The sequence below is a fragment of the Pogona vitticeps genome, chromosome 3 (genome assembly GCF_051106095.1).
Source record: "Pogona vitticeps strain Pit_001003342236 chromosome 3, PviZW2.1, whole genome shotgun sequence".
Lineage (NCBI taxonomy): Eukaryota > Metazoa > Chordata > Lepidosauria > Squamata > Agamidae > Pogona > Pogona vitticeps.
In genome coordinates, this window is record NC_135785.1 from 49142094 (window position 1) to 49169913 (window position 27820).

The 27820-nt window shown below is 40.1% G+C and overlaps 2 protein-coding genes and 2 long non-coding RNA genes across 8 annotated transcripts in view; 2 read left to right on the top strand and 2 right to left on the bottom strand.

The window, feature by feature from the left end:
• The first annotated feature begins 150 nt into the window (after nt 1–150).
• On the top strand, nt 151–18170 carry SNORC (secondary ossification center associated regulator of chondrocyte maturation). 2 transcript variants are annotated; one of them, XM_020787342.3, is made up of 3 exons: nt 151–449; nt 13828–14007; nt 15872–18170. In XM_020787342.3, the coding sequence occupies exons 1-3, from the start codon at nt 389–391 to the stop codon at nt 15979–15981; spliced, it is 351 nt and encodes a 116-aa protein (XP_020643001.1). In that variant the 5' UTR covers nt 151–388; the 3' UTR covers nt 15982–18170. The 2 variants fall into 2 exon arrangements, with proteins under 2 accessions (XP_020643001.1, XP_020643003.1); XM_020787344.3 differs by lacking the exon at nt 15872–18170 and adding an exon at nt 15079–15174 and having other exon boundaries at nt 187–449.
• LOC144587875 (uncharacterized) lies at nt 5438–9985 on the bottom strand. Its single transcript, XR_013543065.1, has 2 exons — nt 9391–9985; nt 5438–9231 (listed from the first exon to the last, which is right to left on the bottom strand). It is a non-coding gene; the product is annotated as an uncharacterized LOC144587875 (long non-coding RNA).
• LOC140705996 (uncharacterized) lies at nt 9012–10376 on the top strand. Its single transcript, XR_012085669.2, has 2 exons — nt 9012–9216; nt 9382–10376. It is a non-coding gene; the product is annotated as an uncharacterized LOC140705996 (long non-coding RNA).
• Nucleotides 18171–19880: 1710 nt separating the features above from the next.
• Nucleotides 19881–27820, bottom strand: part of NGEF (neuronal guanine nucleotide exchange factor) — a 65041-nt gene continuing 57101 nt past the window's right edge. For all 4 annotated transcript variants that reach the window (XM_072995777.2, XM_072995779.2, XM_078389362.1 and 1 more), the window contains 5 exons: nt 25977–26140; nt 24889–25044; nt 23255–23334; nt 22297–22401; nt 19881–21765 (listed from right to left, as the gene is read on the bottom strand). In XM_072995777.2, coding sequence (XP_072851878.2) covers nt 21593–21765; nt 22297–22401; nt 23255–23334; nt 24889–25044; nt 25977–26140 — 678 coding nt within the window. In that variant the 3' untranslated portion in view covers nt 19881–21592. The remainder of the gene's footprint in view (nt 21766–22296; nt 22402–23254; nt 23335–24888; nt 25045–25976; nt 26141–27820) is intronic.

Here is a 27820-nt window from a genome sequence, read left to right on the forward strand (position 1 = left end):
GTGTACTCCAGTTGTTAGAAACCCAGTACAGTCCTTGGCGCCTTTTGGGTTTTGCAGCTAACTGCCAGAGGGTGTGTGTATTGCTTTGTTGGGAGGGCTGGCTTCCAGGAGCCAACCATAGAAGTGGAGGGGTGAGGAGGATAAGACAAAATTGTAAAAGGGCAGAGCTGCTTTCTGGCATAAGGAGGTCTGTCAGACCGTGAGGGGGCTGGCAAATGCTTGCAGTTCTGTGGATGTAGATGTGTATACACATATGTGAAGGGAGTTCAGGACTGACTGGACAAGATTTTTGTGTACCTCAGGAAGCTGCTTTCCACAGTAAGGCTTCAGAGGGTTTAAGCATTCCAAGAGACATTTCATTCTCTGAAGGAAAGCAATACCCCATACGATGGTTCTTCAGCTCATCCTTCTGACGCTGTCTGGAGTCCTGATCTCCTCTGTGAAAGCTGGTAAGTTGGATTTCTTCTTCTTAGCTACCATGACAGACCAGACTGCTTATCTCTTTCCCTCTTCATCTCCTATTTCTTCCCTGTCTCTTATATTGGGCTTTTTTTTCTACGGTCAGGTGAAGGAATTCAGTCAGTGTGTTGATAGATATTTGGAAAGAGATGTTTCTGAAAAGGTGACAGTAGCAGAAGGCATACCTCTAAAATTGTGTCTTGCTGAGAGAAGACCACAGTGCCTGGGTCAGTGAGTTTGGGTTTAACTGGAAACACCCTGGTGCTTTGAAGCATTGACAAAAGTCCTGCTGTAAAGCATCACTACCAGTTTTGTGGCATTTCATAGTCCTGCTCTTACTGTATTATACTCTACAAACATGAAATTTGGTACTGAACATAGAACTTTACCCTGTGAAAATCATGACTTTTCTATGGGGTTTTGTTTTAAAAGGAAAGTCTAGTCTTTATCCTGAAGAAGACAATGGCAGGTGAAATTCAAAAAATCAAGTTGGTAGTTCAAAGGCAGGGTTTAAGTATCGTTGTTAGGTCCTTGTTCCTATCTTGGATTAGCAGGATGTATTATGATGTGTCTGGACAAGTGCATTGTAATTCATGAAAGCAGACACTGAAAATAAACTTGTTAGTCTTAAAGGTGACACAGTACTTTTTATTTGTGCTAAAACAGGCTGAAATAACTACCTCTATGAGACTGCAAAGGATTGCAAAAGGATGCTAAAATAATTAACTTGTATTATACAGTATATAGACTTCATTTTAGTTCATGCTGAATTTGGACCATCATGTGGAAATTTCTGTGGGTTTTTTTTTGGGGGGGGGCGATCTTTTTTCTTTTTAAGCACAGAGTGGAAACATTAGCAAATCCATTGATTTGCTGTTCTGGATAGAAAGTTAGAAGTTCAATATTAGGAAAACTGTTAGATAAAAATATTTAGAGATTTAAGAATAATCATACTGTATGTCCTTTTTTATATTGTAAGGTTAAATCTTGACTAAATTTGTTGAACATAGATTCCCCTTGAAATCAATATGGTTAGACATTGCTGACTTGTCGTGCTGATCTCAGTAGGATCTAGGTTCAACTAACTTAGTCTGGATCCAACCCATTGATCGTCCCTCGTTTAGTCGTTTAGTCGTGTCCGACTCTTCGTGAACCCATTGATAGCACTGAGAATATAGACTTCTCCCTTGCATTAGTCAAGAGTGTGTGACAACTGAATAAAAGTAATGGCTCTGCGTGAAGAATAATAGACAGCCCCCTTATCTTTCTTTTTCTTTCTCCCATCTGTCAATATCTTGCTATGACAAAGAGATCTTTTGCAGTCACAGTACCTTGATGCTTTATCTGGATTATGTGAAAGATTCAGGGAAAGGTGTTTGCTAACAACGGACCATGACGTTTTGAGGCTCCTTGTCTAGTTGAGGGATTTGGGTGTATGCAGTGCTAACAATAATGTGATTTCAAGGCTCTAAAGTACTTTTGTACACACTACTTATCTCAAAAAGATGACCAGAGTTTGTGGAAACTAGACTTGTTGTTACTGATGTTGGAAGATATAAATGAGAACAACTGAATATTGACGAAATTTTGAAACAGTGAGTGCAAGCAGTTTTGACTGCGTCCATCCTGTTTGTGTTACATTTGGGTGTACAACACTGGAGATCCTAAACTGGTCAGTTGCTTAACAAACATATGTTTGTTTCTTTTGTACATTGTTTTGGTTATCATTGATAATTTTAAAGGACAGAGATGATCCCTGTCTTTGATTTAAGGAGCAAAACAGGCACAGAAAAATATCTTAAAGGTACCAACAACTGTACATCAGGTTCACAAAAGGGAGATGCAGATAAATACCAGAATATACCAGAACATCTACAGTGGTAATGGGATCTCATATATGATAGACACTAGGAGTTTCATATGTTAGTTGCATTGGGTTTTAAATATATATATATTTGACATAGAATACTTCAAGTGGCATCATGTCATGCTGGCACGTTGCATTTCTAATCTTGGTAACCACAGTAAGGACTCAACAGTAGTGATACAACTATCTCAGAGTTTGTTTCAGCAATTTTATTTTACTTATAAAACTGAATTAATTTATTTACTTAGGAAGAAATCTAGCAATGAGACCCTTCAAAGAGTTTTTTTAACTTTTCCTTATGCCAGTAATTTTGGTATGTGTACACACAAGTGTGCATGCACACACAGAGATGCACCAATCCTGTGTGGCAGGTCATTAATGGATCAGTTTCTCCATGCATGTTCATCATTTGACTGACCAGTGAATATATGTATTTGCTCTGTAGTGGCTTCAATTGAACATTGCATTTGTGATGGACACACATTTGCAACCTGACTCCTGTGTCTTTTAAGTGACAGCTTGCCATGGATACATGTTTCATTTTTTTGCTCCCAGACTGGGATTTCGTTCCTGGTCTAATACTCAACACATGTCTTCTGAGTGCTGCCTTAAAACATAAGTAGGCCAAAAATAGGTAACAGGAAAATTGGATGAAACCACAATGCAATTTTCTTTATTATGACCTCCTTCACATGGACTTACAGGATCCAAATACCATACAGATAATATAAGATAGTTGTTTACCTGGGTCACATGCAGAAATAAAATCTGCAAAATGTAAAAGCTCCCCCGTGTGTGTGTGTGTGTGTGTGTGTGCGTGCGTGCGTGCGTGCGTGCGTGCGTGTGTGTGTGTGTGTGTGTGTGTGTGTGTGTGTGTGTGTGTGAGAGAGAGAGAGAGAGAGAGAGAGAGAGAGAGTTGATATTAGGACATGTGAAAAAGGATCAGTTATATTTCCATTGCACCACAGTTATTTTTATTTTATTTGCCATTCAATGTACTTGGCAGGAAGAAAACAAATTATTAAATCCCAACGAAGTGATGAAAAGGGCACAGCCAGTCCCCCCTGGTATGCCTAGATATATACATAGTCCTGGCCTTTTTGTAAACAAGTTTATTTAACATTCAGCACAACCATGGTGCTCTGTGCAGACCCATGTTTGAGCTTACACCATCACAGACTTCCCTTTGTGCCTCTGAAGAACAGCTTCTTTCATCCACGCACTGGCCACATGCCCATTGTGGCTACCTGAGTCCGGACAGCCCACTCTTGGTCTCCACGAACACGTTGGGTCCCTGCTTTTCTGTGTCAACGCCTCTGGCTTGGCCACAGCAGAGCCCTCCAAAGTGAGCAAAGGGGTACTGATCTCAGCCGAAAAGCACTGGCAGTGTGTTAAATCTTTAGCAGTTGAGAACAAACCAAGGGCTTGGCCCTTCTTGACCACCTTCATTTTATGGTATTGAAACAGAAAGCAGTTGGTTACCCAAAGCCAAAAACTTCCTGCAAAGAGAAATGAAAGCAAATGAATTCAGCATCTGTGCAGCTGTTTCTTTGGTGCACACAAATATCAGGCAAAGGATGATCCCATATTTGAATAACTTGCTTTCTGCTACAAAGGAAGACCAGAGAAGACAAGATTTTATTCTAGACATTAATGCAAGCCAAGGCTAACACAAATTTAACATGACAGTTTGCTTAAAAGACAATTATTCAGTTCTGTATTGAAGTAGTTTGTAATGTGTTTTATTTTATATTTATTTTTTATTATATATTCATTTATAGTTTTTAACTTTCAGGTCCATATCCACACATCAAGGGGAAGGGTCCACAGGACAAAAAAAGCTAACTTGAATAAGTCTTTGTTGTTTATACTTTTAATATTCAAATCAAGCAGACATTTTCCTGGTAGATCATAGCTTAACCAGACTTTCTCCTTCTTAATACGAATGGCTGGGGAAATATCTGAAAGTAGATATAATTATTAGGGCTTTGGTAGCTACTGGAAGCTAGAGAATTCAGCATGTGGCTTAGATGAATTGTCAGTGACTAAAGAGCAACTATTCCTTTCTGTATAGCTTCTTTTTAAAGAGTTTCAGTTGGACAGGGCTGGCCCTATCAGTGAGCTGGGCAAAGTGACCTGCTTCAGATGGAGCCATGGAGAGGCAGCAAGGCAGAAGGAGGGAGGGAGACAGTGTTCTCCAAATGAAGTAGTAGCAACTATTCTATCAGACTTCAGGACAGGGAGCTCCATTCCTGCTCCACTTCAGGCAGCGGAAAATATTGGACCAGCCCGTGGTTGAGCAAAGATTAGCTTAACTCACTCAAACATACGCATCCTGTTTGGATGAGGAGTGACTTGGAAAAGATTTTATGAAAATCATGTCACTTCAAAATTCTCTACATGTAAAGACGTGAGTTACTACAAGAGAAGCATTTTAGGGAGTCTGTCAAGCAGTATAAGAAAAGTGATGTGGGCTATGAATGGTGCTATGAATTTTGGCTCCAAATGGAAAGCCTTTCATTTCATTCCTCTTACAAGCCTTGCTACCACCAGGGCCTTCTGAGCTGGTGTTTTTGAATACAGCATTATCAATATAAAAATGCTGCTAATCCCAATCTAATCTAGAATGAAAAGGAGTGGAGTGAAGAGGGAAAACACCTAAACTAAATTCCCAGACTATTTATTGCTGTCTTTGTATTGTGTAATAAATTACACTGGCAGAGATATATTATGTGGGTTGAAGCATCCCAAAAGTTGTTGAAAATACAGCAACTGTTCAGATATATCTTTGTTTTCAAAGACTGAATGTAGTATAGCTAGCCTGAAAACAGATGCTCAGCAGACTGTCGTGTTTTTTTAATGCATTACATAAAAATATGTTATACATGTATAACCTCGAACTTTAACACTTTGTTCCAGCCATTATCTCACTGGCAGCACTATTATATTGCCCTCCCAGTTTAAGGTCCTTAGATCAGTGGTTGAGTATCAAAGTTTTAGCACAACTTCAGCTCTTTTGTTCATTTAATCAGCAAGTGGTGCTTCTCACAGCATAGTAATTAATCACATTAAAGTTCTAACATCTACTGTACCATTAAAGCTACGTTTTAAAAAGAAACATCACTCTTTGATACTGAACTACACTACATTTGATCTTAGCCAAAAGGTCGAGGTGTTCCAGCAGAGAGTTCCTCTGGCCCTTTGTGGGAGGAGAAAGGCAAATAGGGCCAGTCAGACTGCTCTGCTTCAAAAGCATGGTTTTTGCCATTTCAGAGAACTCTTGTTTTCTAAGCTGAATCTTCAAGGATCGCCTCCTAGTGCCTTGACTATTCATATCAGACAGATGGGTTTTGGCCAAGCCTGTTCACTTGTAACATTTTCATTGGTCAAATTAATAGGCCCTGCTTCTATTTTTGCACAGATGGTGCCTCCAGCCAAGATGGCCACCATAACTAACTGAAGAGAGCCTGCAATAAATACAATACTGGTAGTCTGCTTTAATTACTTAAGGTTAGGTCAAGTAACCTTTATATGCCAATTGCTCACCTCTTTATTCTCAAGGCAGGAAAATGAACAGACACCTTTCCAGCCCTGAAAAAAGCAATGCTGCTGCAGCCACCTAAAGAAAATATTGGCAAAGGAAGAATGCACAGAGAATTTTCTTCTTCACTCGTCATGGTAACCGGGAAGAGAGGAACAGGAGACAGGACATCGCCATGCTTCCTTTTCCTCTTATGACCTGCTTGTTTTAGCCCTTATAACCAGTTATTTGAAGGACAGGAGCAAGGTTATTATTTTTCTCTGCAAGCGAGTACAATATTGCACATCGCTTTCTAAACTGTGGAGGCTAAAAGCTTTTTCTTTAATGAAGCAGCCTGAAAATTCTGGAGGGGACCTCAAATATCCTCCAGCCTGGCTCTATTCCTATGCTCTCATAGGACAGGCGTTTTGACACCATTAAACACACTCAGCTACTCCATTGTAGGACTGGGGCCGCTTAGAACAATCATTCCAAAATACTGCCTGAGCTCAATGTTTCTTTGTTACCTATATATTTATTTATCACAATGTAGCTGGAAGCCACTGGTCTGAAAAGCTACTTAGCCTAGAATGGATTGTCATGTTCTCTGTTTAAATAAATTAAACTGGGAGTGACTTATGCTTCAACTAGCTTCATCCCACCCCTGCAACAAGTCCAAGTCTGATTTAAAAGAACCAGAGGACATATGGATTTATACATCTGTCACCAGTCATAGTTTCTTCTCTAAAAATGAGAATGGAGCTTGTGGAATTTCAATTATTAGGCACTTCAACATGTGGGACGTGGTGGCACTGTGGGTTAAACCGCAGAAGGCTCTGTGCTGCAAGGCCAGAAGACCTGCAGTCGTAAGACTGAATCCATGTGACAGAGTGAGCTCCCATTGCTAGTCCCAACTCCCGCCAACATAGCAGTTAGAAAGTATGCAAATGCAAGTAGATAAATAGGTACCACCACAGTGGGAAGGTAACGGCATTCCATGTCTAGTCGCGCTGGCCATGTGACTACGGAAGATTGTCTTAGGACAAACGCTAGCTCAAGGGGTTGGAAACGGAGATGAGCACCACCCCCTAGAGTCGGACATGACTGGACAACATGTGGTTTTTACCATGCAGCTATCCTGCCTCAATCACATTGATTAGCTGTAGTTCCTAAGTGTGTTCCCAGCAGAAAAGTGATTTATAATTGCTAAACCACACATACGACTACAGTGGTGCCCTGCTTGATGACGATAGTGCGTTCCAGCAAAACCGTTGTTAAGCGAAATTGTTGTCCAGCGGGGGGGAAAATCCCCATTGAAGTGCATTGAAAACCGGTCAATGCGTTCCAATGGGGGAAATACCTGCTCGTCCAGCAAAGAGTGTCCATTGAGAACCGCCGATCAGCTGTTCTAAATCACTGTAATGTGAAGCTTCCATCCGGAAAGCAGCCATTTTGGGAAGGGAGGGAAGCCATTTTGCGGAGCCGGAAAAAACATTGTTTTGCGAACAAATAGTTTGCGAAGCAGGCTCCTAATCAGAATAAAGCAGATTTCCCCATTTGGAACCATTGTTTTGCGATCACAATAGCGATCGCAAAAGCAATTGTAAAAATGTCATCGTCAAGCGATTTTGCCGTCATGCGGGGTAAGCGTCTAGCGGGGCACCACTGTACTTATTACTTACAAGATACGAGGAATTGATTTTGCTTATTTTCTTCCCTCATTCATAATTTCATGCACGCTGGGAGAAAACTAAGAAGAAAAAATGTCTGCAGTGATTAGAAAGAGTCTTCTGGAATCTTGAAGAAAAGTCAACAAAAATTGATCTGCTGGAAAACTGAAGTTGTTGGAAGTGAAGAACGGGATTTACATGCATGTATAGCTATGTACCACTAGATGGCAGAAGAGGTGGAGACAGATCTATTATCTTGTATTAAAGCAGATAAATTTAGCAAACTCACCTATTTTAAGAAAAACATATATAACTAATTATATGGCAGTGGCCTCTCTTTGTAACCAACAATGATGTACACATTGGTTATACTCTCTTGCTAGCAAAGGCCAAAGATGTAACACAAGCACAAATTGTGGCGATTAACTTTCCTTAATGTGTCCAACTTTCAGTAAGACCCTAAAAACATAGATTTCATACAGTAGTTTAGCATTGTTGTCCTAAGAAGTATTTTGGGAATACTCCAGATATGATTTGAAAGTCTGTCAAAAGTGATATCTGGTTCCCAAATGTTGAGAATATAGTTCACTTTAAAAGCTGAGTAACCAGTTACTTTATACTAGATGTGACAGAACTGTATTAATTGGGTGGTGATGGTTTTTTTGGTTTCAGTCACCTTAATGCTAATTGTGGGAGGAAATATGAAAAAGGATTGTTCTTGAGATTGCATAGCTGTATATTTTTTGTGTGTTGTGAGCAGAGAATCCAGCATTCACAGCAGGTTTCCCTCAGTGAGGTGTGAGGTATTGTGCCGTAAGACGTGGGCAGTGGTAGCTACAGGCTAGCTGTTCAATTGCTGATTTATCCAAAGCATCTCAACTGTTAAGCAGCAGTCTCAGCACCGACTACACTAATGCCGTGCAGAAAATTTCTACCATGAGAAATTTGGAGCACAGACTTCCAATTTGAAGGAAAATGCATTTCCTTTTAAAATCATGTTTTAAACGAGAAGAAACATTGGAGAAATGTTCATGGGTGAAGCTCAATATCCTATGTAAGAAGCAGGTGATACATGTGTTTGCATGAATTGTCTTTCATTGCACTATCGTCTCTGTGGCAGCTGGAAACTTCCCCAACTTCCCATACTTCAATTAAAGCCCAACATCCAAGGGGAAGATGTCAGATGACAATCCTCCCCACAGAGCTTTCCCAGGAACCGTGGACAGTTAAGGGAAGCTGTAGAGGGAGGCAGAGATGTGTAATAGAGACTAAAACCAGACCAGATGGGCGGGATATATATACGTATTCCCTTGGTCACCTGGGAATGTGATAGTAACAGAGGAAGTGAACTGAGAAAGAGTCAGAGAAGTTAAAGCTTTCTAAATGGGAAAATAAAATTTATGGGAAGGTGGAGTAGAATTTACTTGTTGTAAGCCGCCTAGTGTGGCCTTAAGTGGCTAGATAGGCGGGATATAAATTAAATAAATAAACAAACAAACAAATAAATAAATAAATAAATAAATAAATTTATTTATTTATTTGCCCATAACCAGCATGAAGAATTTTGAAAGGACTTCCATAGGGTCCCATCCAGCTCTGTGGTTCTAAGATGAGGGTGACTTTCAAACCCAACTTCACTGCTTGCAGTTCTCTTGCATCTTAGGCAAGGTTTCTTTCTTGCCATACCTTGAGATACCATGGTTTGAATTTGGGACCTTCTGCACACAGAATTCTAAGTTCTTTCAGTGGTCCCCAACCTTGGGCCTCCAGATGTTCTTGGACTACAATTCCCAGAAGCCTTCACCACTACCTCTGCTGGCCAGGATTTCAGGGAGTTGTAGTCCAAGAACATCTGGAGGCCCAAGGTTGGGGACCACTGCTTTACATGCTTTATGTATGTGACCAAGTGAGATGGGAAACAGGGAGTGACTATTACATTGCTAAAATTATAATGCCATTGTTAACGCCGTTAATGATCAGTTAAATTGCTGATTACAAAGGTATGCTTTGGTCAGTAATTAAATGGCTTTCAAGTAGTAAACTAAGGTTACTGTTCTCTTAAGGAAAATAATGTCTTGTCATAGTGATAGCTAAGGTTATGGATGAATCCATATTAATAGTGATATTATTGCTAACATTGTACTACTGTATAGTATACTAAGAATCCTTGGTCTTTTTAAAAATCTCTTTGATGTACATTGGAATTTTTTGATATTGCCCCACTTCAGCCATCAGTTCAAATCTTCATTTGTTTGCCCCAAAGCCTGCATTTTTATTTTTGCTATTTGTACCTTCCATAGTTTGCAAATCAGCTTGGTTTGTTTTTGTAACTGGCTACCATGATTGCTCAGCTGCAAAGTTTTACCTGGAGCAGGTCTCTCAGACACTAACAGATTTGGAATTCTAACTGTTGCCCAGCTGCAATATAGCGTGTGGGCCTTTTACTCTTTAGGTGGAAGCCATGTTCCTGTGCATGCTCTGTCACTTGTTGCCTTTGTAAGTCTGATGACTTGAAGCCAGATTTCTTCTCTTGTCCGGTCTGGCTTATTAAAACAAAGACCCTATTTTTGCTTTGTTTACTGAAACAAAACTGTGTTCTTATTTTTCTTTAGGCCAGAGGGCCTAAAGAAACTATTTTATTTTATTTTATTTTATTTTATTATAAGCTTACCTTATTCTTTCCCATTAGATCAGATGGTCATTGTACGGGATTAGACATCTTTGGATGCTCTGTCTCAACAGTCTGGTGTGACATTTCCAACGGTTTCAGCAGAGCCCCGCAGAATGTCTCCAGTTCTTGCTAGGGCCTCTGTTTCATCCCACCTGAACAAAATAAGCATTGATAGCTGCCTTCTGGGTCCAGCCACATATAAACAGAAAAGGCTTTTTTAGCTGCTCCAGAGCCTGCTTAGGGGAAAAAACAGGACATGAATGGCAACTTCAAAGCAAATGTAGTTTTCTTGGAATCTCACCTGAGAAGGCATCACAGGGGCACCATCAAGGGAGGTGCTGGGTTCCTGTCTGCCTGAGTTCCAGGGCTCCATATCCTGCCTACCCTGTCCTGGCAGGGAAAACGAGCTGTGGGAGCAAGAAGCTGTGGGCAGAGAAGAGACTGCCAAGACAAAGGCTCTGTTAATCCTGCAACTGGGCTGAGTGCTGGCCCTCTTCTTCGGCCAGCTGCTTGTTTGAAGCCCTGCAAGCTTTTCTGAGACTTCAAATTCTTCAGCAGACAGAGCCTTCGGAGTACAAATCAAATAAAACAAATATCACTAGGAGATGACAAGAAATGACAACTAAACACAAATAAACCTTGCAGGGAGAAAAAAAAGGTTTGGTTTGGAGAGATGAAGCAGTAGGACATGAAAAATATGTATGTACATTAAAAAACACAAGTCTCCAGAAATTGCGGTTGTAGTGCTATAAACTCCACCACTATTTGGGTCTCTAAGACAAAGAGCAGATGGCCTTGACCAATATAGCCAATATATGAATAGACTATGGTAACAGTTCAGAAACTGAATCAGAGAACATTACATTTTATAGCTGAGGAGTCTGAGCAGTGTTCAGAAAGTTGTTGCCCCAGCAGAACAAAACGGATTCCATTAATGCTGTACTAGGTTTAGACAAAGTGTAGTTAACTATGATTCTCATACTTAGAGGGTTTTCTCCCTATGTCTTTAGCAGAGGAATAGGTCTCGGGCTGCAACAACATGGAAACACTTTGGTAATATTGTGCATCCATGTTTTGGCGGGAAGCGTTTTGAACTAGCCTTGAGGGCTCTCGTTTTCTTCTTTTTTACTGCCATAATTGTGTAGTACTTGCTCAGATACATTTTCCCAGCATATACCCTGGAAAAATGCAACTTTTGCACAAGGTATCATATTGGTTGCCATAGTGAATGCCATGTGTGACATGGCTATACAAAAGTTGCACAGAAAGTGGTATGGTAGCATAGGTATCTTGGCATCTTACAAGATCTGTCAAGGTCTGTCAATATTAGCAGCAAATTGACAGTACAGCATAACAAACTGACATTCATGATCAGCACAAAATGGTAGAACCCATTATACTCAATACCTTATGGACCTTCTCACAGTGTTATTTTGTGAACTTTTCTGTACTGGCCAAATAATCCTTTGCTGCTCATGCATCTTACCCTGCCTTCCTCCTTTTTAATGGGTGACAAGTCTAATGTCTTCTTTCCTGAAACTGCAAGGCTGTGTGTAAATGCCCTCTTGGAATTCTCCTACCTGATTGTAGGGAGAGATGTTGTAGAGGGAAGATCATCACAGTTCTCCGAGGGAATTACTGGAGAACAGGTGGATTTCACAGGAGAAGTAATGATAGAAGGTCCTGACCTACATTTCTTCCCCTTGTGCTGTTCTTATTTGTTCATTGGTTTCGGTTCTTGCAGCCAGTACCAGCAACAGGAGCTACACCTGTAACAAAAACAAAACAAATCATAGCTCTTATGGTGCCTTTAAGACTAATGGATTTATTGTGGTGTGAACTTTAATTAATTATAGTCCTTAAAAAAGATCTAAGATGTCTTACATTACTTACTTACTTACTTACTTACTTACTTACTTACTTACTTACTTACTTACTTACTGTACATAAATGTGTGTTTAGTCGTTTAGTCGTGTCCGACTCTTCTGTACATAAATACTGCCCATTTAGTGGCAAGCCGCTGCTCTGGCCAGTTTACAATGATTAAACCCATACACCCATCGTGTACAAATGAAATAACAATAACCAAAATAAAATAACAGTAACAAAAATCCCCTCCTCGCCCCAGGCAACAACAGCAAGCAAATTCAAGTCATAGGGGGAGGAAATTCTTGAAGGCCTCCTTAAACCCACTGTTTTAGTCTGTTCCCTGAAGGATAGGAGGGAGGGCTAAAACAGCTTAAAACATTGTGTTACAAAATATTAAAAAAGAATGAGATAGACATTACAGTATATTAAAAACATCAGCTAAAAACATTACTAAGACAGATTTAAAAGCAACACTGTTAACCTCTGATTGGTGCTGTTCATTGCTAGGTACAGAGTCTTATAGACTCTTTTTACATCCATGAACATAACAAGTGAATCATAACCCTCATGGGAATCCCAAGCAGTGAATTCTCCTCCTGCGTGTGGCCTTTGGCACATCCCTTTCATGCTTCTTCCTCCTCTTCTTCACTTCCCCTTTCTCTCTAGACTAGCCCACCTAAGTATTGGTGACCTCCGTTTAATCTGTTTGAGACTTTATTTGCACCAAAGCAAGTACAGTTCAGTAAATCTGGCACCTAGCCATAGGACAAAAGTTCTGGTGGGGGCTGCACGCCATAACACCTGTGTGACCTGAGACAAGCTGCATGACCCAGGAGTGCCACCAGGCAGAAGAACAGCGATGTGATTTCTGAGCACTTTAAAAATGTAAGAAGGTGACCATAAGTTGCAATTGAATTGATGGCACATAATTATTAATTATATATTTATACAGAAAGCTTACATTAAAGCATGCAAACATCACATTACATATTTTTTTCCTTAGACATTTTGCCAGAAATACATATTATTTTTGAATATGGTGTGAACTTTTTTTTTTTTAAGGCAGACTTATAAACACTTGTGAACAGCCATCAGAAACCAACTGTAGGGATGGCCGGAGAGAAGCTTGAGATTTGACAGTCTTGTCTTTCTCTGAATTTCCCAGACTATATGAGAGCGAAGTGCAGTTCATCTCCCCCAGTCTTCCACTGTTTCCCAGTCCCCCGGGGAGGTTTCTCCATCCAGTCTTTCATCTCCTCCTGGGCTTTGAGCACAAGATGAAGAGTCTGTTCCACAGTCAGACATTCAGTTGGAGAGCCGGTTGTTTCACATCCCTCGGCAATGAGGGGAGAGGAGGGTGGCTCACCCATAGGAAGATTTTCAGTCTTGCTACCCTTCTCACACAGATTCTATATATAGAATCATTCTTGTATGTACCTAAGTGTAGCGAGTCATGCGAGCAAGTAATTGTCAATAGAACAAAAAGACAAAAACATGGGCGCAAATGAGGGAAACTTTAAAGGGATAATGATCTGAATGAACCACTAGGTGCTGCTGGAGATTACAAATTTGGAACTATAAGACCACAGAAGAGCTCCTAAGACTATCCAGCAGACTGGCAGTGCTTTCTCTTCTTTCTCTCTGTCCTGTTGCTGTGTATTTACCTGCAGGTGGAACATTTCTGAAAGAGATAGGAAACCTCAATTAGTTTTTCAGCATACTGTCAGTTTTGATGATCAAATTGCTAACTAGGTTTTGGTCTTTGTTCCAGCGGAATACCCTCAAGGACCTCTCCCAACATTGTGGAATGATCCTGCAGAGCTGCCATCAGGTGGAGGGCCCTTAGAAACCACCACCCCCCGCTTCTCAGATTCTCCAGGTTTCCAACCTTACACTTCTGATTATGAACAAGAGGACACAACCCAGCACCAGCAGCTGGATAATGGAAATGGTAGACATTCTTGCCTATTGTGCTGAGCTACACTACTTTATCCTTTGTGGTGGAGCCACAAACATTTACTGCATTGGGATGGTTTTTTCACCATCCTGGCAATTCCTTGTATGAGGAAGGGAGGGAACATTTTCTTCTTGTGGGCTTCTTCCCCTCCAGAGAAAGTGACTGGGAGGCAAATTCCAAAGTGGGTGGGGCCAGACAGTCCTAAAGGCTATAAGGGTTTCTCAAGTTTTCAACAACAAGGAATTCCCCTCTAAGCCAGGGGATCCAACTATGGATGATTGGGATTGTCTCCAGGTCTTGCTATCTCTGTTCCTGTTCCCATTATGCCCATATTATTGCATCATGTAATATGCAGTAATAAGGGAGAGGAAGACTTAGATCTAGGAAACTGGAACACAGATCCCTGGTGTAGCTGAACTAGCCTCAGTTTCTTTATCTGGAGGGAAAGAAATTATGAAAGAACTATCTATGGAGTATAATTTAGTATAATTTCAGAAATGACCAAGAGGGTTTCTGGAATGCAGGAACTTTGTATGAACAATAAAATCTATTCCTTCATCATGGGGCTGAAGAGAAATGGGAGAGAATGGGAGAGATGTTTAGAACTGGAAATTCTGTTTGTAAGATGGACATTTGTCAATTTCTTTGTGGTGGCAGATAAAGGCTGCGCTCAGATGTAATGCTGTTATAACTTATTGTTATGAGTCTGAGCAAGGCTCAAATACCCTCCACCTCTGATGAATCTATAGGGAAATTGGAAGCTTACACTTAAAATTTCAACTACCCACAGCTACTGTACTCACTAAGTCAAATTGCAATTATTGTTAATTATGGATTAGAAAAACAAGCCATGAATATCAGCCATAGAATAAGAACTGGCTTATTTTTACAAGCACAGCCTTTGTCTATGTGGGCTCATTTGGGGTGGGCTGATACAGGCTAAATAGGATCACTTGGGGTCCGAGATGCCATTTACATCCAAATGGCATATAGACCTTAATGAATCCTAATTAGTCCAGCTCCTTTAAGAAGGCTTATTAATCATGAACCATATTTGAATTTCAGGAGCCAGGAGATGAGTAGGGCTACTATGACTTGAGAGATTACTCCCCCCCCCCCACTGAAAAAAACATCCTTGAAATCTAGAGAGAACAAAACCTACACTGCTTTGCCAGAGGCCTGCCTGAGATTTCTGGTACAGACTGGGCGATATTGATCATAATGTTTGCAACCAATAGTACATTTCTTTACCCTGAAAATATTCCTTGTGCTTCCTTAAGCTATTTCCCTCATTAATATCAGTGCTGCATAACGGTCTGGCATGTTCTGACTCAGCAAAATATTGTAAGTTATGTGTGATGTTAGCTAGCATGGGGTATGTGTGTGGAGAGAAGAGCCAGGGCTCCTTATCCCCATGCGTTGACCTGGATTACCCTATCTGCTAAATATAGTTGTCAACTACTGGCTTAAAGAGTATGACAGAAGGGTTTTACGCACAGTGTTGCTTAAGTTCTTCTGGTACAATTCAGTGATTATTATCCTCCTGGAATTGCAGTTTTGAGCTAAAAGTATATGCTGGAATGTGTAATCCAGTCACGCATGCAGATTTTTCCAGCCTGTTACTGCCTGTGGGCCCCCATGCTTCCCTCTCAGTCTCTTGCAGAGAACAGTCTAAGGAGTTTTTGAGGGTTTACAGTTGGACCATTACTCCCCACCTTCAGTTGTTGGAAGTGTTTCAGGAACATTTCATTGGAGAAAACTCTTGAGTGTGTACCTTTTTGCATACATTTTCCATCAGCCTTTTCTTGTTCCCCTGAGTCAATCTCTCTCTCTTTTTTTATGTCCTTGTCAATTGCAGGGTCTCTGGGTCCTGGAGCCATTGGTGCCATAGTGATCGCCGCTCTTCTGGGCATATCTGTGATTGTGGCCTTGATGGTCATCACTCTGAGAAAGTTTTCTGCTTCCTGAGATCAATTAAAAAACCTATTTTTTTTCCTAATATCACTTTGTTCAAGCTCCCTCCTTTTTTGTGCTTGTGTTTTCTATGTCTACAATAAGGGGGGGAAATAATTCATAAGGTCCTTTGTATCTCTGTATTTGTCAAACAGGATACAGGACAACCTGCCCTCTGAACCAACTGGTATCAGGACACTTTGCTTACTACCTTTTCTGATCCAAAGATTATATAGTGGTTAACCATTATACAGATAAGTTTTGGGAAAGGATGTGTACTCCAGATCAAGAAGATGCTCCAAGTATCAGCCTCTAGACAAAGATAATTGGGTCAACATTCAAATGTGATCAAAGTGCCCATGGTACTCCAAATAACTTTTAATGTCATTGTAGAATTATAGAAGAATAGAGCTGAAAGGAGCCTATATGGTCATACAATCCAGCCCCCTGCTCAATGCATGCTCTCAAATGGTCACATCCAAACTTAAAATAAAATGCTTGGTTGCTACAACTTTGTAGCTTTATAGTGCTTGCTACAAAATTAATTTTTAAGTTTTCATAACTTTAGTAGCTAATGGTAGAAGAGTGTGATATTTTTTGTTTTCGGCAAGCTCAGTTTTATATTCTATCCTGTTTTAACTAAACAAACCTTACTTTTGTCCCTATATTAAACACCATGTTTCCCCTGACATGTTTACAAAATTGGTAAGTGAAATTAGAACATCATTCTGCTTTGTAATATGTGAGCCAGACATCCCTATTTACCTGGCTATAAATAAGCTGCAGGGGTGGTGCTGGTGATAGTGATGTTAGTACCTGCTTGGCTTTAAATGCCAGTGTGAAACTCGATTAACCTTTCTCAAATGACGTATTTCATTACAGCACCTGAACTGAAAAGTGTATTGACTCAGCTAGATCAGCCCTTCATCTATAACAAATCATCATCATCATACTTGCATCCTGTACAGTCAATTCCTAGTTATGTTGACCCTTTCCAGGGTTTTCTAGGTAGAAAGTATCCAGAGATGTTTTACCATTCCCTGTGGCTGGGAGTGCCTGGGACTGTGCAGCTTGCCCAAGACTACACAGACTGGCTCTACTCTCACGAAGCAACAGTGAGGAATTGAACTCCCAAAGAGATACCTTACTTACTGAGCCACCTTGCCAACTACCGTGTTTCCCCCAAAATAAGTCAGGGTCTTATATTAATTTTTGCTCCAAAAATGCATTAGGGCTTATTTTCAGGGGATGTTTTATTTTTTTCATGTACAACAATCTACATTTATTCAAATACAGTAACGTCATATTCTGGTTGAGGCACAGTGGTGGAGGGCAGGGTTTCACTTAACAGGGGCTTATTTTTGGGGTAGGGCTTGTATTACGAGCGTCCTGAAATATTCATTCTAGGGCTTATTTTCAGGTTAGGGCTTATTTTCGGGGAAACAGGGTATCATAGACAGGAGTTGAAAGGCAGAGCAACATTGGTATGGACCAAATGCAAACACTTAAATTCCACTTAGCTGTAGGACTTCCTTCAAGCTCGCACGTAGGTGGCTTCTTAATCCTATCTGTCTTTATAATCTAAACAAATGGGTACCAAGAAAAGGGGGAAGCCCATCTTTGAAACATATGTGAGATATTATCAAAGCAGGTCTGGGGATTATATTGAGCCCGCTACACAAGGTCATACTGAATTGTCCAGTGTCAGTGCTTCTTTCAGTGCAGGACAAGGAACAAAAATGCTTTCTCCACAAGGACGTTCTTTGCTTCTTTACAGCAGCTAGACTGAAGATAGCTAAACACTGGAAATCTAATACAGTATTAATCTACAAGGAGCCGAGTTTTGGCATTGTATAAAATGTGCACACATCAAACCAAGAGTGCAGATAAGCCAGACTTTTTTAAAAAATGCTTTCCCTTAATCTCTTACATCAGCAAAGTAGATGTGTTCTCTTTCCTCTCATTTATCCTTCTGGAAAGATATGTTTGCCCAATTTAGACTAGTAACTATGTTGTAATGTTTATAAATCTGTTGGGCTATGACTTTATTAATATTTTTATGCTCTTATTCACATTCTTTTAAAAAATGTGTTGCAAAACATGTACTTGTTCTTCCATAAAAACAGTAATATTAAATAAGGTGCCATCAATGTACAAATCTGAATGTGAGATACATATGAACAAAACTTGATCAGCTCCCATGTGAGGCTTGCAAATCAATGGGTTGTATATTTAAATACTACCCACACTGCATTGGTAGCTGAAGACTAGTCCCCGGGTAGATAAAATGAAATGGTGCCAGACTTTGAAAGTAATTGTAAGAAACAAATTCTTTCTCCATCCTTTCATGCAGGCATGCTCCTAGTGATTCAGTATGCCTAACACCTTCCTGACTGTCTACAGATACATGAAATCATGTAACACAGGTTGCCATGACTCTGAAAAGTGCTAACTAGTATATTTTGTAATGTTTGTGTCAACCTGACACTTGCACATTTCGTAACCAATTGTTAGTACTGGTTAAGATTTGGTTTCCTTTCCATTCATGGTATGTAACTCACTACTGTGCAACTTAATATGCTACTTTCTCAAGAAAATGTATGTACATTTAAAAAATCTCAGGTTTTGGTTGTAGTCCATGGCTAAGCAATGCTTTTCACAACAGTATAAGGCTGATTTGGTCAGAATCTTGATTGCTTGACTATCAGTTTAAAGACTTGGCTTTAAATTAAGTTGTTCGCAAGCAGTTCTGAATGAGGTCATGATCATGCAGTGTCTTTCTGCAAATGACTGAATGGGAACTATTTACACATTACAAGATATGCCACTTAAAAAGAACAAATATTTTCTCCAGAATTAACAGTTTAAAAAAATGATGTGTAAACTCTGGGTTGTGTTCTTCTGGCAGTAAAACTGGAATCAGGAGCTAAAATTCTCAGTCCCACAATCTCTTATTAATCTCCCACATCTGCTCCAGATGGCTGGGAGACATAGTGCAGCAGATCTCAGGGATGCACATGATGAACGAGGAAGAGGAGTTCCCATTATGCAAGAGAACGAAATTCAGCCCAGTGTCTATGGCTCTTATATGCAGACTAAAATTTTATTTTTATTTATTTTAAATAAAAAGCACTAGTTCTTCTGTCATTTCTACCATTTTACCCGTTTAGTCATGTCCGACTCCTCGTGACCCCATGGACCAGAGCACACCAGGCCCTCCTATCTTCCACCGCCTCCCGGAGTTGTGTCAAATTCATGTTGGTTGCTTCGATGACACTGTCCAACCATTTCATCCTCGGTCGTCCCCTTCTCCTCTTGCCTTCACACTTTCCCAACATCAAGGTCTTTTCCAAGGAGTTTTCTCTTCTCATGAGATGGCCAAAGTATTGGAGCCTCAGCTTCAGGATCTGTCCTTCCAGTGACCATTTTACTAAGCTGCTTTTATTCATTTGGTGAAAAGGGTTGATTGTTCACCTGTTGTTGTTTTTATTTTGGACAAAAAAGTATAGGATTTTATTTTCATTTTTAAACTAATATAATGGTGCATTTATTTCACTAGCTAGTTATACAAGCTTCTTTGGGCCTGACTGAATAAAAGACATCCTAAAAAGATGTGGGGGAAGACAAAGAAGCAGGTGCCTGAATCCAAAGACTCTGCATACTCACAGAAAGGCTCTCTTTTAAGTCTTGGTCTCTTGCTAGGGAAGTCCAGTCTGCCACCAATCACAACAGACAGCCCAACAGCTGACTTGGTGGCACAGAGCAGCTTCATCTATTCATCATCAAAACCCTGGGAACTATCTTGGGAAAGTCTGATCTGAAGTAATCACAAACCCTTTGTTTCCTCATGACTTGCTGAAGGAGTCTTCTAATAAAATCATTTTGGAGTGTTGTAGTTAAATAAACAATTGCAGTTATTTATATAACATTTTAATATACAAAGTGCTTTACAAGCTTTTAATTTGTTGATCTCAGTTTCATATTTGATTCTGTGAGTCCATAGACAAATGCTGTGTTCATCTTCTTCCTTCCCAAAGCATATTGTTGCTGGCTCGAAGTTTTGCATTAAAAGGGGATATTTTCCTCCTTTTTTTTGTCCTTTTATCTTTTTGAGGCTTTCCTATATACATCAGGTTGAAAGCATTATACACAAACTGTCCACAAGTTCACCATAGTACAACTTTTGCAGACAACATTTAATATAAAAGTGTGCCACCTTTTTTCTAAAGTCATCCTTTTTGTACTTAGCATGAACATTGGACCATTATCTGGTATAATCATCCTTACATTCAGAACTCTCTGAATCTGACAGATATATTATTTAAAATACTTTTTTCAGAGTCCGTGTGTATATATATAAAGGAAAAGCAATAAATTACACAGAGCCTTGGCTGGCCTGTCTGCAACGGAATTCTCTAGCTCCCCAGAGGCAGTGTCTCCACAGAATGTCATGAATGCCCTTTACTGGCTACAACATTTGTCTTTGTTTTTGTTTTTCCCCTTCTTTATAACAGATGAACAATGTGGGGAAAAGTGCAAAAAAAAACCCAACCAGTGAAACCTGTGTGAGAGATTTGTGTTTATTCTGTACAATTCAGTGCAGCATTCATTTAGGTCAAAAGAAATTTCAACTGTGCAGTGCCCATCAACTCTGCCATACTTACAAGGTTGATGGGAATCACTGGTAGGTGTCTAGGATAACTTTGTTTGATACTTAAATGCAGGGAGTGGTTGCTTTACAGCACAGAGGGATGTTCCTGCTGGACAGGATGCTCTGGGACTGGACTGTGATACAGGCCCAATAAATTAGTACAGTGAAGATAGTACTTTGAAAAAAATAGGCTAGGCAAAGGACAGCAAAATTTCACAATACAGGGATTGTAGTCTGATCCTACATTTCCGTTAGAGTGATTAATTCCATCTTGTTTTTAAAAAGTATATCTACCATACTTCAGTATAACCTTCTCTCAATCACACATTCGTTTCTTGCTGGTTAGGCCAAGACTACAGGTGAATGACTACTATGAACTATTTTGAACCAGATATTGGCACTTATTATTTACAGGAATTTCTTTGCCGATTCTTCTGCTATATCTGAACATAAAAGGCCTTGTCAGTACAGGTGATCTTTTTAAAAAAAAAAGCTTCCTGAGTGTAGAGGCAAGTAGACAGACAACTGACAGTGGAGAGCTTGAAAGATACAGTGCTCCTAGATTTCCTTTTTGCCACTAGCAAAACAAATGCTGCACCTCATTGTACCATCAGATGGAATGCTACAATATTCAGCTGCTAGTTTCCTGGGCCTTGAGAGAATTTCCCCCCACTTCTTCCACGTTCACTATTTCCTCACCATGCAGGATTAACAGATACTACACTCTTTGGAATTTACAGTACACTAGGAAATATATTTAGGTTCATAGTCACCTCTCCATTTTTTTTCCTAACTCTGTCTTAAGAGATATAACCCATACAGTGCCAAGTATCCAGTGAAGCCCACTAGGTCAGGGGTGAGAAGACTTGCTTGTCAAAAGCTGTTTTCCATGCCACCATCTGAGTGTTGAATCCCTTTGTCTCAGACCCAGCCATAAATTGCTTCTGATGAAGAATGAGTAACTGTGTGCAATGATCATTGTCTGTTCCTGCTGCCCATCTTCCGTCGCTGGCTGTCATCTGACTTGTGTACCCGGAAACACTCCTTTAAGTTCTGAGATCGAATTTTGGGGTTCATAATCTCTTCAACCATTGAGGTGGGGAACCAGCCTCTTTCTTGATCATGCAAACGCTCCCCAAAGATCCATCCTGGATTTTTAAAAAAAGGGGGAAAGGATGGTGAGGGGTGCAGGCAACACACAGCAGTACAGCTCAATAAATCCACAACACACAAAAAGTTCAAAACTGTACAAGAGGCAATTCAAAAGCAGGAAAATAAATGGTTTTTTTTTTTAAAAAATCATGGATCATATCAGAATGTATTAATGGAAGCTGGTTATATAATCTTTAAGTCCAAAGCAGATGTTACAACTCAGGGAGGCTTATTGGAAATTCAGCTTTATGGGGATTGTAATGCTTTGACATTAATTTGTTTGAAAACATAATATGAAGAATATAAAGAATTATATACTGATTCACATTTATTTGTTTGGGCTATTCCAATTTATAAGCAACATCTCACTACTTTAGAGATATTAGATTATGCTACAATAATCTTTAACTCTACAGGCTAAGTGTTATCCAGTTGCCCTGTTGCAATGGCTGGACCCTATGTGTCTGCACAAAAGACATTGTTCAGCTGACCCATGGATAGAAGGCTACAGACAGGTTTGTTCTTACCATCATCTGTCTTTTCCAGAATGTTCAGTACATCAGCCAGTTCTAGTGAGAGCTCATCCGGCTGTTGAGCCACATATGGATGGACACATTGTACTTGAGGGCAATCTGCCAACAGGAAAGAGGAAGTTAACACAGCTTGCCAGCTCTTAAATCCAGACTAGGACATAGAAGCTGAGCAGGTGTCTGAAGCAGAGATGGTAATGGGAAAAGATAAGAAGATTTAAAATGTTATTACTATGGAAATAGTTACTGCTATAGAGTATGGTAGTGATCAAGCCTACAAATATTCTGAACTGTACCTGAACTCTTTAAAGATGTAGCTAATAAGGAGTAAGCTAGAAAGTAGTATGTTTGTGTGCATGCAGGTATGTGCGCGCACACATATACAAAAAAACACAGAGAAGAAAAAATAGTCTAATCAGGCTGTGCCACTGAAGTAAAGGGTTCAATGAAGTGCTTTGGAGGCCATGGAATAGTTTCATCCACTGAGTGTTCTCTTCTTTTTCTCTGTACAGTGCTCAGGGAATGCATGCACTCTCTCAGATGAACCCCTTGCACTTGTAATACAAAAGAATGGTACATGAATCACAATGGATGGGGATGCTGGGGGAGCAAACAAATACTGTATGGAAGAATGAAGTTGTGCAAAAATTGGAAAGCCTTCAGACAAGGCTTCAAAAGAATTGGAAATCAACTCAACAGGGCAAGACAAAAGAAGGGCAGATGATCTACTTGAGACTAACTAGCCTGACAACTTTGCATAGTTATGCTTAAGGGTACCACTAATAAAAAATTAACCTCATAGTTTCAAATTATGTTTGTTCATTCAGTAGTTTATGATCTATTCTTGTTACCTGGAACCCACTATAACTAGAACTCAGGAAACAACAATCAGTGGCATGAAGTTTGGACCTATCCAGTTGTCCATCAGCCCTCCTGTTTCCTTTTTTCTTCTTACCCATGAGTCTGGATGTAAAGGAAACAAACTTGGTTCGCCGATTTGGAGCAAGCAAAATCATCCAGCGCTTCATTTCACTTCTGGGTAAAGCAGGGGTATAAGGAGAAGAGAATACAGCAATTAGTTTTCCATGCAGATTTGAATAGAACAATAGAACCAATGCCGCTTGCCCATCTTTCTTTGGTTGATTCCCTATGACTCCTTTCTGTTACAGTAGGACATATAGATCAATGCATTCTAGTACTGTTCTTTTCTGATCTCATTATGCTTATATTTGAGCATTTTCCTTGCTTTGTGCTAGGACGTTGCTTTCTCTCTACTCCTTGTTAATGGAGTGCCCTTCTGCACATGCAAACAGGTGAAATCCATGTGCTCTCTCCCTTTCTGTCAGCCAAGCCTGTAAAGTGTCACTTGTCAGCAAGACGTTTGTGAGACCTGACTCATCTGCTCCCACTCACTGATTAAAATGTCACGAACAAGGTAAGACAACGTGTCTTATGAAATACCCTGAAAGTCTATGAAATACCCTGCGGGGGGGGGGGAACTGGCCATGTTTAGAAACTCATCATGTGAAAGATAGATACAATCTACCATCATATTCCTCTTATTTTCCTCCTATCTTACGTGTGATATTTCTGGGGGTTAAAAAACATCCTTGTAAGAGCCATTCCCTTCCTTAGAGGTAATGCAAGAGATCCATAACAGTTAGTGTGAAAATAAGAAGAATGGGAGTCAGTGAGGAAGGAGACCAGTTTGACTCTCTCCAAGTTGTTTATTTGCATGTCAACAAACCATGGTATAGGATTGGCTTCACTGATTGAAGGGTTTCTACGCCAAAAACACTGTTGTAGTCAAAAGTTATCTCATCTTGTTTTGATTCTGATGTCATCTGAACTTTGAACACCTAGGAATGAGGTCACTCGAGCACCAAACAGTGGGAACAAGCTTTGGACCACTCCCCACCTGAACAGCTTCCTGAAACCATTATGTGACTGAATAGCTATTGTTGCAGCACTCTGACAAAAAATTGTCTTTCACTGTCTATGGGAGGCAAATATTTGAACACACTGACCAGAATCCTGTTGGTGAAGAATAAGGGAAATTGCATTAAGTTGTAGCTGCTCATAAAATGATGCTGTTTGTACTTCTGGGGACATGTTCCATCATACAATCAGTCACACACCCCAGAATTTAAACAACATATTGTTAATGAGCAGTAACTTGTTGTCACAACTTAAAATTATTTCTCTTACATAATTGTACATCACTATCAGGTTTCTAGTCATATAGGATGTCAATAAGGATAGCATACCTATACTTATTGTCAAATGAGAAGGAACGTCTCTCAGAAGAGAGTTCTCAGTCAAGTTATGCGGTATTTAGGCAAATCTCAAAATGATCCCTCTGAATGCATACACATGGAAAAATAGTACATGAATGAGCCACATCTAAGCCACTTGCTCACAGATTAACCCAGGAGCCATAATGGCCTAGAATATAATACAAGCATCTCCTACTAAAATGTTCCTATTTCTATATTTCTTCAAAATGAAAAAACTTTGACCCATAAAAGGCATGTGCACATGGCCTGCAGGCTATATATGCCTCCCATTCCTGAGTTTGATTGTACATACTGGGACAATGCCTTTAACATGTAGCTGACTTCCCGATCATCAGCATTTTCCAGCAGCCTCAGGATGAACACATTGGCTAAGCTCTGTCCTTGATCCTCCAGTTCCTCCACCCGGAGAAGTCCCCGGGGAGCAGAGTCAAACACCTGGTACTTGTCACTAAGAGAGAAAACAATGATGTCAGAATAGTTTGTCATAGACTGAGGGGTAAACAATACAGTATTTGAAAGATGGAACAGAGAAGCAACCAGTATATGCTTCTTGTTGGTAATATTTTGTGACTTGGGTAAGACTAAATGCTTTAATTTGTTTCTGGGTGTAGGAAAATCCTCACAATCTCTTCTCCATCATAAAGAACTCACAAGAAGACATGATCGCCACCTGCATTAAGTGCTGTTTTGATTTCTTGCCAGTATTTCAAGAGATGATTGGTGATCATACTGTGTAGGTTTGCACTGGAATGTGATCTTTATAGCAATCCTTACAAATTCAATCTGGTACTGATTGCTTTATCCCAGCCCTGCCACTGGACCAAAGAGTCCAGACTGGACATGGAGCAGGGTCAGGCTGGTTCACAATCTCTTGTATGTTGTCTGGTTGCCAGCAAATGCATTGATTCAGAGCACACTGTAGGTGCTCCAAAAGGCAAGCTAATTAAGCATCTGATTGTGCTCTGTGTTTGCATTATAGATAGCACTTAGGAAATCATATTGTGGGAAGCTAAAGTGATTAGTAGAGGAAAGTTTACTTCCTTATCCCCCCCCCCCAATTCTATTTGGTGCAAATCTCCAACTCCTTTTGAGATCCTTTCTTAACCTGGAATCTCCCATAAACACTGCCAATTTAACAACGGGGAGTGTGAATTTCTGTTTTAAAAACCCAGAGTTTTATGGTACAAGAAAAACAGTTATGTGTACCGTTGTAGAGAGAGCTATACATCTTCATCCAGAGCCTTTGCCTACAGCTTGTTTGTAACACTGACAATCAGAAACTATCCCAGCCAGAACTGCTAAGAGCTATCACATGATGAAATACTGCATGCATTCTACGATCTAGCAGCTTGAATGATGGCCCTCTTGTTTCCAACTCACCCAGTGATTTGTCTGCAGAGCACTAGCAAATCATTGAAGAGAAACAAGTAGACTTCTCTGAACAGTTTCTTTGTACGAAGGGTACGTGATGTTTTAGGACCATTCATCTGCTGGAGTTCTCCCTGTTTCAGCAGCCAACGGGAGTGGGAGATGATGGGCACAGACTAATGAAGGAAACAAAACTATGTTCAAGAAGGCTGCAACTTACATCAATCAAACTCAATATTTGCTAAGAAGGGCCCATGGCCTTTCTAAAGTTTATGCAGCCCCTGTATCAAGTGCCACATGTTAAAAGCCAAAAGAAAGAATAAAATTTAAAACAAAGAGTACTACAACTGGTAGGTATTAAGTGCCTAAAATGTACTAGGTGCCACACAAAAAATAGACTCTATAGAATTATAAAACAGGATTGTACTGTTGTGGTGAAAAATACTTTGCAAGAAGGGGGAAAAAGAGCATGGGGTGTGTGTGAAAAAAAGCAATTAAATAGTCAACAGGAGGCTTTGAAATAGATTTTAGGGGATTTCTTAAGGCCTGGAGGAAATCTAATCAGCCAGATAGGTGCTGCATTCCAGACATGGCAAATATTCAACAACCTTATATACTGAAGAGAGTAACATGCTGCCTAAAGTGTCTGTGATCAAAATATTCCTCTGAAAGTCAGTAACACAGTTATTCTATCTATACAACTACATCCTAAAGTTAATCTGTTATTAAACACCCTTAGCTAGTTGAAACCAGTGATTCTTATTGTAATAAAAGGTAGGCTCTTTCCCAAGCAAGCAGACAGCCTAGAGTACTGAGATAAAGATAAGAAAAATAATATAAACCTTTAGAAAGGGTAAGGGGACTAGATAATCAACATCAATTAGTAACAAAGTGGGTAAAAATGATATAGCAACTGATGAAAACAGGGCAAAAAACTGGAAATGTGATCATATTTTCAAGATGAAGAAGATTAGCAGTCACAAAAAAGGAACTAAAGGGTCTAAGATGGAATATATCTAAAACCAAGAAGTCAGAATGAAAGAATGAACTCAGGAATCTGAAGGAATATAACAAACAGCATCTTGAATATTCCTCCATGAGTGACAGCAGGTTCCCTTCCCCCATCTTCCTGTGGATCCCCTACTCATCACTCAGCACTTGCTCCTCTACTCCTCCTTTTCAGATGTTTGATCGGTATCCAGCAGGAGCACAGGCTTCCCTGCCCCACCTCCTTGGCTGACTACTCACTCAGACAAGGAGGCAAAGCCGTGCTCCTGTTGGGGACTGGTCGAACAGCCGAAGAAGACCCACTCCGTCTCGTGAGTGGGTCGTTGGCCAGGGAGGCAGGGAAGGGAACACGTGGCAGCTGTGGTGCCGTGCATGTGAACTGGCACGGACCTCTGAACTGAGGTTCATGCCCATCTCTAATGGAGAGACATCATTAATAGAATACAAATCACAAAAGAAAGGAGAGTAGAGGGAGGTGAGGAAATGCTCCTAGAGCCAAGGGAAAACATATAGATTGTTAGATAATATTTAAACTTTAGCCGCTGAGCAAAAGTGGTATAACTGGAGAATAAACCAATATAGAGAAAATGACGGGAATGACAGTGATTAATGATAAGAGATACAAGAACAGACAGTAATACAGAATTGAATGGATACAGCAACTCCACTAAAAACATGATAGGAACAGCAGATAGAAGAGAGGAATCAAGGGAACCAGAACAACAAAGAGGGCTTCAAGGCCTGAATGTCTTGGACAACATAAATGCAAAAAGCAAAGTAAGACTCTGAGAGATCTTCAGAACAAATTATTGCACAAGGTTTTGCTTCCTTTTTAAATAGTTGGTGAC

Bases quoted from the DNA above. Each gene is read 5' to 3' on its own strand.
- SNORC (XM_020787342.3), top strand. From the start codon at position 389: ATGGTTCTTCAGCTCATCCTTCTGACGCTGTCTGGAGTCCTGATCTCC. The intron at 450-13,827 runs GTAAGTTGGATT...TCTTTGTTCCAG, and splicing joins GATCTCCTCTGTGAAAGCTG to CGGAATACCCTCAAGGACCT. The intron at 14,008-15,871 runs GTAGACATTCTT...TGTCAATTGCAG, and splicing joins GCAGCTGGATAATGGAAATG to GGTCTCTGGGTCCTGGAGCC.